General features: G+C 43.2%; 1 protein-coding gene across 1 annotated transcript in view; it reads right to left on the minus strand.

Moving 5' to 3' along the window:
- Positions 1-1598: 1598 nt before the first annotated feature.
- Positions 1599-15000, minus strand: part of LOC120551725 (serine-rich coiled-coil domain-containing protein 2-like) — a gene marked incomplete at its 3' end in the record, with an annotated part of 80856 nt that continues 67454 nt past the window's right edge. The window contains 5 exon segments of the mRNA XM_039789262.1: positions 1599-1685; positions 4851-4965; positions 7218-7313; positions 8487-8571; positions 10188-10278. Of these exon segments, the coding sequence (XP_039645196.1) occupies positions 1599-1685; positions 4851-4965; positions 7218-7313; positions 8487-8571; positions 10188-10278 (474 nt within the window).

The raw sequence follows: 15000 nt of genomic DNA on the forward strand, positions 1-15000 counted from the left end.
AGAGAGGGAGAGAGAGAGGAGAGAGGGAGAGAGAGGGAGAGAGGACAGAGACAGAGGGAGACAGAGAGAGACAGAGAGAGAGAGGGAGGGAGAGACAGAGACAGAGACAGAGAGAGACAGAGAGAGACCAGAGAGAGGAGAGAGAGGGAGAGAGGGAGAGACTGACCAGTTTAGCCAGGGTGGGCTGTGTAATAGTTAGGTCTGGCTCTCACAGCTCCTCACCGGAGCTGCTACACCTCACTGGAGGCGCCACCTGCACACACACACACACACACACACACACACACACACACACACACACACACACACACACACACACACACACACACACACACACACACACACACACACACACACACACACAAGTACACATTGACACGGGTTGGTGCTGTGGAAAAGGGATTCAGGAAATGTAAGATCAAAACAAAGGAAGAATCCGGTGAGAAATGCAAAGTAAGGTTTCAGGAGTTTGTTTAAGTTCTGACATGTGTGTGTGTGTGTGTTGTGTGTGGCATGATGTGTGATGATGTGTGTGTGTGTGTGTGATGATGACATGTGTGTGTGGATTCTGACTTCTGTGTGTGTGTGTGTGTTGTGTGGTAATAATAGTGTAGTTTGACCTGTGTGGTGTGAGGGAGGTGTGTGTGTAGTTCTGACCTGTGTGTGTGTGTGTGTGTGTGTGTGTGGTGGCCAGTTCTGACCTGTGTGTGTGTGTATTGTGTGTGTGTGTGTGTGTGTGTGTGTGTGTAGTTCTGACCTGTGTGTGTGTGTGTGTGTGTGTGTGTGAGTGTGTGTGTGTAGTTCTGACCTGTGTGTGTGTGTGTGTGTTGTGTGATGTGTGTGTGGTAGTTCTGACCTGTGTGTGTGTGTGTGTGTGCGTGTGTGTGTGAGAGTGTGTGTGTGTGTGTGTGTGTGTGTGAGTGTGTGTGTGTGTGTGTGTGGTGTGTGTGTCGTGTAGTTCTGACCTGTGTGTTGTTTTGTGTGTGTGTGTGTGTGTAGTTCTGACCTGTGTGTGTGTGTGTGTGTGTTTCTGCCTGTGTGTGTGCATGTGTGTAGTTCTGACCTGTGTGTGTGTGTGTGTGTGTGTGTGTGTTGTAGTTCTGACCTGTGTGAGTGTGTGTGTGTGGTTCTCCCTGTGTGTGTGTGTGTGTGTGTGTGTGTGTTGAGTTCTGACCCGTGTGTGTGTGTGTGTGTGTGTGTGTGTAAAGTTCTGACCTGTGTGTGTGTGTGTGTGTGTGTGTGTGTGTGGTTCTGACCTGTGTGTGTGTGTGTAGTTCCTGACCTGTGTGTGTGTGTGTGTGTGTAGTTCTGACCTGTGTGTGTGTGTGTGTGTGTGTGTGTGTGTAGTTCTGACCTGTGTGTGTGTGTGTGTGTGTAGTTCTGACCTGTGTGTGTGTGTGTGTGTGTGTGTGTGTGTGTGTGTGTGTGTGTAGTTCTGACCTGTGTGTGTGTGTGTGTGTGTGTGTGTGTGTGTGTGTGTGTGTGTGTTATTCTGACCTGTGTGTGTGTGTGTGTGTGTGTGTGTGTGTGTGTGTGTGTAGTTCCGGACCTGTGTGTGTGTGTGTGTGTGTGTGTGTGTGTGTGTGTGTAGTTCTGACCTGTGTGTCTGAGCTGTGGGAGGAGGACTCGTTGTCGGGACTCAGGAGAGTGTCTGTAGTCAGCGTGTCCTCGTCTACGTCCTCCTCCTGAACACACAGCACGTTATCAGGACACCTTTCACGTTAAAGCCCAAAACAGACCAGCTGTGTAGTCCACGCCAAGCACACCCCCTGACCAGCACGAATCATTTTCGGTAGAAAAAAACACAAGTCTCTACAAAGAGGACCAGTACAGCGCTGTCAGCGACAGATTTACTCAACAACAGCCTTTGGACCTGGAAAAAAAAAAACATTATAGAAAGAAGGAAGGGAAGGAAGGCAAGAATAGGTCGAAATAGTATCAAAAACAGTGAAATAAAACGAAAAAAAAAAGATTAGGTCCAAAGCACTAGCGGCGCCAGGATTTTGATTGTAGCTGGGCCTCCAGAAAACTGGATGGGCCAGTTAAAATAAGCCCAAAAAATAACAGGTTCCCAAAGAAGGCGACACAAATGTGATATCTTTGGTAGGAAAAAAAAATGTCTACATGAAGACGAACAATGTTCTGGACTTGTTACTATTAAACATTTTGTTAAAAATCACACGTACCCCCTGCAGTCCTCCAAAGTACCCCTAGGGGGGGGACACGTACCCCTATGTGAGAACCACTGGTCTACATGATACGCAGTATAGCCACTAAGAAAGCTCCAGGATTTCCATATACCAACTTAAAAACGCCCAATGACCCGCAACAACATACTTTCCATTGTATTTTTGACATATTTTGAATTATCATCTGTGTTTTTCGTCTTCACATAGGCTAAATAAAGGTATTTCCACCGTAAATTGGTGCATATAAGTGTATCTGAATGCAGGAAATGAAGTCTTTGACGCTCAAAATAACCCTGGGGACCCCCCAACTATGATATGCCCCCTACCCTTCCCCAAAGGCAGATTCTGGCCCATATATATAGGCCAATATATGTATATACAGTACAGTATACCCACTACAATACACTAGACTACACCACTGATACAGAGAATTAAAACATTATAACATTTTGCCTATTTTAAACAGCTATGGAGAGAGATTTATGGAAATTGTAGTCTGTGACGCTCAACATTTTCTGAATCGTCTTAAGGTTTTAAGACCGAAAGCAAATTGAATTTCAAATCACTAAAAAGACAGTTAGGGAATAGATATGAGATTGCCCTGGGTGGGGGCAAATTAGGAAAAAGAGACAACTGTGTGAGCTAGAAAGGTTTATATTTGGACTCCAACAGCAGAGGAAAGAGGAAAAGGATGGAAACTGGCAACCAAAAGCAAAAATAGGGATGCACCGAATCCAGGATTGGGCTTCTGATTGGGCTGAATATTTGGGCTTTTTGACGAGGTTCTGGTTTCTGCAGAAGCTTAGAATTTCTTCCCAGCGAACCGAACCCTACGCTTGCACTCAGCACGCTACGCTGGTCGCCGTAACGACGGCGCCGTTGATTATGGGAAGGTGTTTACGTAGGTGGAGCGTTCAATGCAGTAGGCTGAGAGGAAGTGGACATGGATCTGGTGAGCAGAAAAAGTTGTTGTTTGGCAGAACTTTCAGTCAAAAGAAGGCCATTCAAGTCCAGCTACATGTTCAATCTGCTCAATGCTGATTGGTCTGGTGGTGGCGAGGACCCTAAACTACACACAACATGGCCGCTGTTACAACATCTGGTCTGAAACATCTGAAAGAATACGAGTTGTGCACGAAGGAATCTCCAGACAGCAGCCAGAATGCAGCAACTTCAGGTACAGCAAAGGAAGGACAGTCCCTGTTTACTTCATTCATGTGTTTACTGGGTTCATGGACTGAGGATGGGAGGAGGAGTCAGCACCATCTTAACCAGGGGGTTCGGTATTCGGCCCGAACCCCAAAAATCTGGACTCGGTGCATCCCTGAGCAAAAGCACACACACATAGTACAGTTGGCTATTTAAGGCAAGTAAACATCGACTTCAAAATGCAGGAATAACATTAAAAAAAGTTCACTTGACGTTCACTTTGAACACAGAAGTCTGACGAACTCTTACTCAATATTATGCATGTAAAAAAATCCTTAAGAGGCTGCAAAGCTCTGAAATTACTGAAACGAAAGCTCCTTCACGCAGAGCTGTCGTATTGCTGCTGAAAAACATCCTCATGTTTATGTGGTGTAAACATAAGGAACAGGCCGACTTATTGGGACTTTGACTTATTGGGACTTTGACTTATTGGGACTTTGACTTATTGGGACTTTGACTTATTGGGACTTTGACTTATTGGGACTTATTCCCTGTGTCCCCCAGAGTGAGATAAGTCACCTTCTCATCTCCGTGCATGTCGTAACTCTGTCTGATGCACCCACCGCTAGCCTAGCTTAGCACAGATCCTGGAGGTAACCGGCTCCATCTAGCCTAGCTTAGCACAGATCCTGGAGGTAACCGGCTCCATCTAGCCTAGCTTAGCAAAGATCCTGGAGGTAACTGGCTCCATCTAGCCTAGCTTAGCACAGATCCTGGAGGTAACTGGCTCCATCTAGCCGAGCTTAGCACAGATCCTGGAGGTAACCGGCTCCCTCTAGCCTAGCTTAGCACAGATCCTGGAGGTAACTGGCTCCATCTAGCCTAGCTTAGCACAGATCCTGGAGGTAACTGGCTCCATCTAGCCTAGCTTAGCACAGATCCTGGAGGTAACCGGCTCCATCTAGCTTAGCTTAGCACAGATCCTGGAGGTAACCGGCTCCATCTAGCTTAGCTTAGCACAGATCCTGGAGGTAACCGGCTCCATCTAGCTTAGCACAGCACAGATCCTGGAGGTAACCGGCTCCATCTAGCCTACTGCTCTCAATAAGTGACAAAATAATGCCAACATGTTCCTATTTCCATGTTGTGATTTGTAGAGTCACAGCATGTACATATAACAAGGTCACATGACACACAGCCATCTTCTAACAGTATACATACTGGGAACTATATTCTCAGAAAGGCGAAGCACTGCTCCTCTCTGCTACTTGGGCGGAGTTAAATTGTATAATGCAAAGAGGTTAACATTAAAAACTGACGCCCAACAAGTTTGTTTAAAGTCCCTTTTTACTTCTACATCCAAGGTGAAAAAGTAGATATTAACAGATTGATTCATGGATTTTATTAATCAATATCAGACAAAGATTGATTATTTAAATTGGTGAATCGATTACTTTAACCCAGCCCTATTGTTTTTACAATTAAAAAAGGGAACTCTTGCTCCTGTCTCACCTGCAGCAGTATCCTCTGCAGGTACTCCAGCTGGGATCGCACGGCAGAACAGTCTTCAGCCATTTCCTCCACATCCAGACCCAAACCAGGAGTACCGGGAGACAGGCAGGGAGACCTGAGGACAGAAACACTGTTCACAAATCTCCAGCCGGTAAACGCACCACTGTGTCTGCTGCGTCTGATGGTTTCTGTCTCATCACGCTGATGGGGTTGAGACTGAGACTTTGAGGGGTTGAGAGTGAGACAAGACTGAGACTTTGAGTGGTAGAGAGTGAGACAAGACTGAGACTTTGAGTGGTAGAGAGTGAGACAAGACTGAGACTTTGAGGGGTCGAGAGCGAGACAAGACCAAGACCAGATCAGTGCCAGACAACCAGAGCTTCTTCTTCTGTCTCCTGCATTCATTTTCGTGGGAGAGCATGTTAAAGGGGCTCAACAGTAACACATTTCAAATTAAAAAGTTAGGTTACACTTTACATTAACTTTTCTACATATGACTGACATGACACTGTCATGAACGTGTCATAAAACATTATAAACAAGTCATAAACGTTTATGACATAACTCTTTTTTAGTAAGTGTCATTCGGTTTTGTCATGACACGTTATGGTCAGGGTAAGGGTTAAGGTCAGGGTTCAGGTTATGGTCAGGGTTCAGATTATGGTCAGGGTTCAGGTTATGGTCAGGGTTCAGGTTATGGTCAGGGTTCAGGTTATGGTCAGGGTTCAGGTTATGGTCAGGGTTCAGGTTATGGTCAGGGTTCAGATTATGGTCAGGGTTCAGATTATGGTCAGGGTTCAGATTATGGTCAGGGTTCAGGTTATGGTCAGGGTTCAGGTTATGGTCAGGGTTCATGTATTCATGACAGTGTCATGTCACTCTTATGTAGAAAACTTAAAGTAAAGTGTTACCAAAAGTTATTGGGTTGCATTTAAAGCAAGTTTTACGTCCGATCACAGTAATGATGTTAACACATAAAATCAAACAAAGCAGAGGCAATCTAGTGATATCTCTGCAGCGGTGGTCTTGACCGGTCTGGAGTCCTCTTTATCCGAGACCAAGACGAGGCCGAGACCTGCAGAAAGTGGTCTTGAGTACTACAACACTGGTTAAAACAGTATGCAATGCAAGAAGAGATGTGTTAAAAATGACACAACATGTGTAGTCCCTGAACACACTCACCACATGTGTTGAGATTCTTTGTGTGTGTCCGAAACCTTAGTATTAAACCAATAGTACATGACTTGCGTTCTATTTTCCCGAAAAATGATTAAAATATGCAAAGAGTGGACACTACGGCGGCGTAATTATCCCACAATGCAATGCGGTAGTAACGACAACGTTCATAACAGACAAAGGCACAGAAATCGAGGATGCTCTGGAACGTCAACAACGTTCTTATTTACATTTCTACACATTTAAAAGGACTGCTGGTCTAGTTGCTTACCTTCAAGGTAACTTAAAGGTCCCATGGCATGAACATTTCACTTTATGAGTTCCCCCAGTCTGCCTATGGCCCCCCAGTGGCTAGAAATGGTGACAGGTGTAAACCGAGCCCTGGGTATCCTGCTCTGCCTTTGAGAAAATGAAAGCTCAGATGGACCAATCAGGAATCTTCTCCTTATGAGGTCATAAGGAGCAAGGTTACCTCCCCTTTCTCTGCTTTGCCCGCCCAGAGAATTTTAGAGAGAGACATCATGGCTTTCAAACGAGCAAAGTGGCCTTGATCGATCGATCTAAAATTCTATCGATCGATCGATAGAAAGCCATGATGTCTCTCTCTAAAATTCTATCGATCGATCGATAGAAAGCCATGATGTCTCTCTCTAAAATTCTATCGATCGATCGATAGAAAGCCATGATGTCTCTCTCTAAAATTCTATCGATCGATCGATAGAATTTTAGAGAGAGACATCATGGCTTTCATTGTATCGATCTATATATATATATATATATATATATATATATATATATATATACAAACGAGACTTCGAAAAACAGTATTAGGGGACCACTAAGGTCTATATAAAAGAGACTTCAGATACAGTATTATGGGACCAAAAATATATAAAAGAGACTTCAGATACAGTATTATGGGACCACTAAGGTCTATATAAAGAGACTTCAGATACAGTATTATGGGACCACTAAGGTCTATATAAAAGAGACTTCAGATACAGTATTAGGGGACCACTAAGGTCTATATAAAGAGACTTCAGATACAGTATTAGGGGACCACTAAGGTCTATATAAAGAGACTTCAGATACAGTATTAGGGGACCACTAAGGCCTATATAAAAGCATCCAAAGAGCACCATGTCATAGGACCTTTAAATAAGAACTTGTTTAGTAACTGTTTTGTGTCACCTTGGAGGACAGAGGTCCAGAATCAGGCCGCTGTCCCCGGTCGTGTCAGTCCTCTTATTCCCAGGATCCTCAGTTAGCTTGAAGCACTGGAAATCACTGAGGGGACCATGGAAACGTTTGTGAACATGATGGTCAGTTACATTTGTAAGATACAGTGCAGAAATATTTCATTAACAAAATGTGTGTATGTGCTTGTTGCAAAAGAGCTGCATTAGTCATTGAGGAAGTGGTTAAAAGTACTCCGGGTGACATCTGATGCACAGAAGGTTAAGCTTAAGGCCTGCTAAACACTGGCTGCGTGGAGTTTCTGTTGCGTGTCAGCTCTGCATGGTGTTTTCTACGTCTTTACACACCAGAAAGGTGTCTGATGCGGCGCTGCTGCTGCTGCTAGCCTTGTCTGTACACATGTATGTTTGCCATAAACATAAAAATATACCGATTTGATTACAGCACAGACAACGTCGGCAGTATTGACAGCAGAATAGGCTCCAGAATATTTACTTCTGTATTGACAGGTGCAATATTATGTCATTTATTGATATGTATTTGTGTCAAAATGATCGGGAAAGGGACGTTTGGGGTCCCCTGCAGGAGCTGCTGCCCCCGTGACCCAACACCGGATAAGCGGACAAAGATGGATGGATGGATGGATGGATGGATGGATATTTGAACAGATAATTTGATAGAACATGTCCGAGTTTGGACCCCTGGTCCCTTTATTGCTTTGAAATGAATCCGGTAGCTGTTCTTGCTGGTGACGTAGCCTCGTGGGACCGTCCTGATCTGGCGAGCTCCAGTTTTCCACTCTCAGATCAGTCTGGCATCTTGAGATCGAGAAAATTTGGAGCCGTTCGCCAAACGACCGACCAATCAGCGTTGGTTTTGAGGCTGGTTTAGGTGTGACGCCAACGAGAAGCGTCTGTTCGGTCTAAACAACGTGGCGGCTTCCACGGATGAGATGAGCGTAGCTATCGCAGCGAGTTTTATCCGAATTAGAAAGTATTCCTTCATTGAAAGAAGAGCAAAAAATGGCACTGGAGGCTTTTCGGATTGGTTGATTTGGCCCCGTCTATCACCAACTATAGGTGGTGATAGACAGATGGTTTATCCAATCAGATAATCTTCCCAAAAGTTCTCCAACGGAAAGTTCCCAGATGGATATGCCGAGCAAATGCGAAGCGATCCATCTGGCGGAGTCAGGTTAGCTGGTGACTTTGACTTCTTCAAATAATCCAGGACAAGCTCACAGAAAGAGTTCCTTCACCTCACCTTTCATTTTCACTGTGGATGTCCTGCGTTCCCCAGCAGAGCTGTCTCATCCTCCACTGAGCCATGTGGGCTATCCCGTCTCCGTCTGCAGCAGCGTTAGGAAACAGAGAAGAAAATTACTGTATTTTAAAGTGCAATTATGAATTATTATAAAAAAACAAACACTTTTTCTGGTGATTTGGGGTGTTATTTTGTGTCTCTGGTGCTTCCACACACATACAGACTTTGATAAAAATCCATCCATGGTGTTCTGAGTGAGATCTGGTTTCTGAATGTGTCCTGCCTTCAGTCTCCTGGTGAGCTGGTCAACATCTGAACGGCTTTCTACGTCACTAGCCGAAACGAGCTGGCTAACCGCAACCGTTAGCATGCTACCATTAGCATGCTACCTCATCTCAATGACAAAGCACTGCTACAACACACACTAGTTCACCATAATCTCCAAAAGAACTACTTCCATGTGCTCCCTGGTTTAGAAGAAGTCTCCCAGCTGATCCTGCCTTGGATTGGACAGATGAACTGACTGAAGTTGGAGAAACAGCCTTTCTTTTACCGTCTATGGAGCTAGCTGACATGAGCTACGATCTGAGCTACTGAGCATGTGCGAGTGCAATCAAAGATAGTACAGAAGAAGAGAGGTCTCACTCTGTAGCTAAAACAGAGACCTGAACACAGGGTGAAAAGAGGAGCTGCAGCAATGTGCAGTACAACTAAAATATGGTGTTTTTTGAAAATTAAACCATGTAAACCTATTCTGGTACAACCTTAAAATACAATTATGAACCTGAAGATGAGCAGAATATGGGAGCTTTAACTTATAAAAAGACAATAAAGGCTCAGAGATGTAATCACAAAATCAACTCTTAACTTTAATGTCCTGCATTTAATTCCCAACAAATAATATTATTATAGCAAGATAAAAACCTGAAGCTAAACAGTTTTGGTTTCTTAACAGAACTGTTAGCTTACTTGAACCATATTTTAGCTCCTAACGTGGAATGTAAAATTAACGACACTGTCTTCGCTTTTTTAGATGCTAATCTGAATTTTTAGCTAACCTGAACATTACTTTTTTAGCTGCTAATCTGAACTGTTAGCTAACATGAACATTACTTTTTAAAATGCTAATCTGATCTGTTAGCTAACCTGAACATGACTTTTTTAGCTGCTAATCTCAACTGTTAGCTAAAATGAACATTACTTTTATAGATGCTAATATGAACTGTTAGCTAACATGAACATTACTTTTTATAATGTTAATCGGAACTGTTAGCTAACCTGAACATTACTTTTTTAGCTGCTAATCTGAACTGTTAGCTAACCTGAACAATACTTTTTAGATGCTAATCTGAACTGTTAGCTAACCTGAACATTACTTTTTTAGCTGCTAATCTGAACTGTTAGCTAACCTGAACAATACTTTTTTAGATGCTAATCTGAACTGTTAGCTAACCTGAACATTACTTTTTTAGCTACTAATCTCAACGGTTAGCTAACCTGACCAGCAGCTTACCCATTGTATGTACGGGACATCGTAGATTTCTACCCAAAGGTTATGCTAAACTACTGTGATTGGGTGTAATGGAAAATAAGTGTGTTTTTGGTGGTTTGAGTCACACATCACAGCCCTAACTCGCTGGCATCCATCCTGTTTTCCTTTATGCGAGTTTCTGACATCGATACACAAACGTACAAACGTACCGCTGTGCAGCGATGCGTCTTCTGGGAGGTCTGCGTCCAGCATGAGGTCATCATCATCCAGATCACAAGAGTCCAGGTTGTTCAGGACGTCCTGAAAGACACGAAACACAGACATAAGTGGTCTGTATGCTGTAATATATCTATTATTGGCTTTATACTTTCATCAGCCAAGAAGACGGTGTGTGTGTCTGTCTGTGTGAGTGTGTATGCGTGTGTCTGTGTTGTGTGTGTGCGAGTGTGTGTCTGTGTGTTTGTGTTGTGTGTGTGTGGGTCTGTGTGTGTGTGTCTCTGTGTGTGTGTCTCTGTCTGTGTGTGTGTTGTGTGTGTTGTTATGTGTGTGTGTTGTGCGTGTCTTATGTGTGTGTCTGTGTGTATGTCTGTGTCTCTGTGTCTGTGTGTGTGTGTCTGTGTGTGTGTGTCTGTTTGTGTGTGTGAGTGTGAGGAAGTGGACATGGATCTGGTGAGGGAAGGTGTTTACGTAGGTGGAGCGTTCAATGCAGCAGGCTGTGAGGAAGTGGACATGGATCTGGTGAGGGAAGGTGTTTATGTAGGTGGAGCGTTCAATGCAGTAGGCTGTGAGGAAGTGGACATGGATCTGATGAGCAGAAAAAGTTGTTGTTTGGCAGAACTTTCAGTCAAAAGAAGGCCATTCAAGTCCAGCTACATGTTCAATCTGTTCAAAGCTGATTGGTCTGGTGGTGGCGAGGACCCTAAACTATACACAACATGGCCGCTGTCACAACATCTGGTCTGAAACATCTGAAAGAATACGAGTTGTGCACGAAGGAATCTCCAGACAGCAGCCAGAATGCAGCAACTTCAGGTACGGCAAAGGAAGGAGAGTCCCTGCTAAAAAACTGGTGTTAACCAGACAGTGCCTCTCCCGGGCTGGCAGCCGTTCTCTCGGAGTCTCCCAACAGTGCTCGTTGGCTAACGTTAGCTTTCTAATTTCACCAACACAACATGCCTTCATCATACACTGGTTAGCTCATCTGGCGATAGCTAAGTGCTTTCCTACGATGTGAAAAGAGCGTGTGAATTCAACATTTGAACTATTTTAAAGTCTGTGGACGTTGTTTACTTCATTAATGTGTTTACTGGGTTAATGGACTGAGGATGGGAGGAGGATTTGGTATTCGGTTTCGGATTTGACAGAATCTTAACCAGTGGATTCGATTTTCGGTGAATACGCTGAAAATCAGGATTTGGTGCATCCCCAGCAACATCGTAATACAAGTCCTCTAGAAGTAAAGTAGTAAGAAAGCAGGGAATATACAGTCGTGGCCAAATGTTTTGAGAATGACACAAATATTAGTTTTCACAAAGTTTGCTGCTAAACTACTTTTAGATCTTTTTTTCAGTTGTTTCTGTGATGTACTGAAATATAATTACAAGCACTTTATACGTTTCAAAGGCTTTTATTGACAATCACATGACATTTATGCAAAGAGTCAGTATTTGCAGTGTTGGCCCTACTTTTTCAGGACCTCTGCAATTCGACTGGGCATGCTCTCAATCAACTTCTGGGCCAAATCCTGACTGATAGCAACCCATTCTTTCATAATCACTTCTTGGAGTTTGTCAGAATTAGTGGGTTTTTGTTTGTCCACCCGCCTCTTGAGGATTGACCACAAGTTCTCAATGGGATTAAGATCTGGGGAGTTTCAGGCCATGGACCCAAAATTTCAACGTTTTGGTCCTCGAGCCACTTAGTTATCACTTTTGCCTTATGCGCGCGGGCGCTCCATCGTGCTGGAAAATGCATTGTTCTTCACCAAACTGTTGTTGGATTGTTGGAGAAGTTGCTGTTGGAGGGTGTTTTGGTACCATTCTTTATTCATGGCTGTGTTTTTGGGTAAAATTGTAAGTGAGCCCACTCCCTTGGATGAGAAGCAACCCCACACATGAATGGTCTCAGGATGCTTTACTGTTGGCATGACACAGGACTGATGGTAGCGCTCACCTTTTCTTCTCCGGACAAGCCTTTTTCCAGATGCCCCAAACAATCGGAAACAGACTTCATCGGAGAATATGACTTTGCCCCAGTCCTCAGCAGTCCATTCACCATACTTTCTGCAGAAGATCAATCTGTCCCTGATGGTTTTTTTGGAGAGAAGTGGCTTCTTTGCTGCCCTTCTGGGCACCGCGGGCCATCTTCCAAAAGTTTTCGCCTCACTGTGCATGCAGATGCGCTCACACCTGCCTGCTGCCATTCCTGAGCAAGCTCTGCACTGGTGGCACTCCGATCCCGCAGCTGAATCCTCTTTAGGAGACGATCCTGGCGCTTGCTGGACTTTCTTGGACGCCCTGAAGCCTTCTTAACAAGAATTGAACCTCTTTTCTTGAAGTTCTTGATGATCCTATAAATTGTTGATTTAGGTGCAATCTTAGTAGCCACAATATCCTTGCCTGTGAAGCCATTTTTATGCAACGCAATGATGGCTGCACGTGTTTCTTTGCAGGTCACCATGGTTAACAATGGAAGAACAATGATTTCAAGCATCACCCTCCTTTTTAACATGTGAAGTCTGCCATTCTAACCCAATCAGCCTGACATAATGATCTCCAGCCTTGTGCTCGTCAACATTCTCACCTGAGTTAACAAGACGATTACTGAAATGATCTCAGCAGGTCCTTTAATGACAGCAATGAAATGCAGTGGAATTTTCATGGCAAAGAAGGACTATGCAATTCATCTGATCACTGTTCATAACATTCTGGAGTATATGCAAATTGCTATTATAAAAACTTAAGCAGCAACTTTTCCAATTTCCAATATTTATGTAATTCTCAAAACGTTTGGCCACGACTGTATTATATTTTGAGGGGTTATGGTTTATTTTCTACAAGGTGAGCTAGACGCAGAGACACACAAGTACAGCTCTTCACACCCTTTTGCAACCACACATCCCTGAACAAGAACACACACATAAAAGAATAAAAATCCAAAACCAATTCATTCCCATCTTCTGTAAAATAGCAGCTACAGGATGAAGGGCGGCGAAAGCTTCGACTAGATGCTGATGAAAGACTAGAAGAACTTCCCACCATTGTGAGGAGAAAGTCTTCTGAGCCTGCTGATCAATGGCACTCGGGAGGTTTTGTGCGTCTGTACAACAGAGGAGGGAGAGAGAGTCGATGCAGATTTCTTTTGAGCCTGAAAACCACTACCAGCAAACTACCACTTAAGTGTAATTATAGGGTACGTGTTCACTTTATTATAATCATCGTCCACACAGCAAATTATATTCAACAACTGAACCAACTCTCAGAGACGTGGGCTGTTTTTGGGAGATGGTTTTCAATTCATCAGAGCATTCATCGCTATGTTATTACTATGATTGGAACAGCCCGCCAGCTGCAGGTTAGTGTTGTTTACACACACACACACACAAGTTGTGTCTTAAATGCAACTTAGTTTTCTTTTCAGACAGACAGAGACTCACACAAACACACACACACCGCAGACCAACACTGACCCCTGGTGGTAAATGTAAGAAACAACTTGTATAAAATCAGAGAGCCAACTCATTAAAAAAATATAAAACACAGTCAGGTTTATGTTACGTATGGAAAAGGAAGAGCTCGTTAACGTCCTGGGCTCATTAGGGCCCTGAACTAATTAGGGTCAATCACTCTGCGAGACCTCGTTAACACGCGGGACACACAGAGACACAGGCACCAGTAACACCCTCTCCACAGTATTCAGGGGGTGTATTAACTGTGCAGGAGGCTCGCAGTCCAGGGTCAGTGTTAACGCTCATCAGTTCAATTTTCTAAGCACAAACAGACAGTTGGAAAAACAGAAAAATGGGTTCAAATATCCAATTTTTTTTTTTTTTTTCCCACCTTGACAAATTAAAAAAATTGGATCTTTAAACTGTTCTTCCAATTTTCTGTTTTTTATTCAGAGGATCAGAAATTTAGGAAATTACAAAATTGCATCTGAGCTCCAATTAATTCGGAATACTGCAACGGTATTCTCTCCCTCGTTCCGCCCATAGACTGTATATAACAGTCTATGGTTGCGCCTAGCTACGCCCACCCCCCCCCCACTCGAAAACATCAGTTGCAAGCACCTCTGAGCCCAAAGTCTATCAGTTTTTAAAAAAAAGATTTTGGTCCATATGCAGTTAATGAGCTGCATATTCTGCAAAGTAGAGGGAGAGAATACCATGGCAGTATTATGAATAATTGGAATAAATGAATAATTCCTCTGAATAAAAAACAGAAAATTGTAAAAACTGGTTTAAAGATCCAATTTTTTTTATTTGTCAAGGTGGAAAAAAATGAAAAGTTGGATATTTAAACCCATTTCTTTTCTGTTTTTCCAACTGTCCGTTTGTGCTTAGAGAACTGAACTGATGAGCGTTACACTGACCGTCCAGGCTCCAGCTGAGGGAGAAGCCAACGACTTACTGATCCCTATGATCCCGCCATTAATCACCCCCACCCCCAATTCAACCTTTATTGGAGGTTTTGCAGATTTACATCAATATGAACGTAGGGCTGCTCGATTATGGAAAAAAATATAATCACAATCATTTCGGTCAATATTGAAATCACGATAATTCGACACGATTACTCGTTGACTTCTGGAAAGATGTTGCAGTTATTGAACTTAAAAAAAATTCAACAAATCAACAGTAAAACTTAGTTTTTTCATTTAAACTTTATTTCTTCATTCAGAACACGAGAAAATAAGTTTACTTGCAAAACGTAATGAGCTAAATAATTGTTTTTTTCCTCGATTATTCTGTTTTTGTGATCATTGGGAGCAGAAATCATGATCACGATTAAATTTCGATTAATT

The sequence above is a fragment of the Perca fluviatilis genome, chromosome 21 (assembly GCF_010015445.1).
Source record: "Perca fluviatilis chromosome 21, GENO_Pfluv_1.0, whole genome shotgun sequence".
In the NCBI taxonomy this organism is placed as follows: Eukaryota; Metazoa; Chordata; class Actinopteri; order Perciformes; family Percidae; genus Perca; species Perca fluviatilis.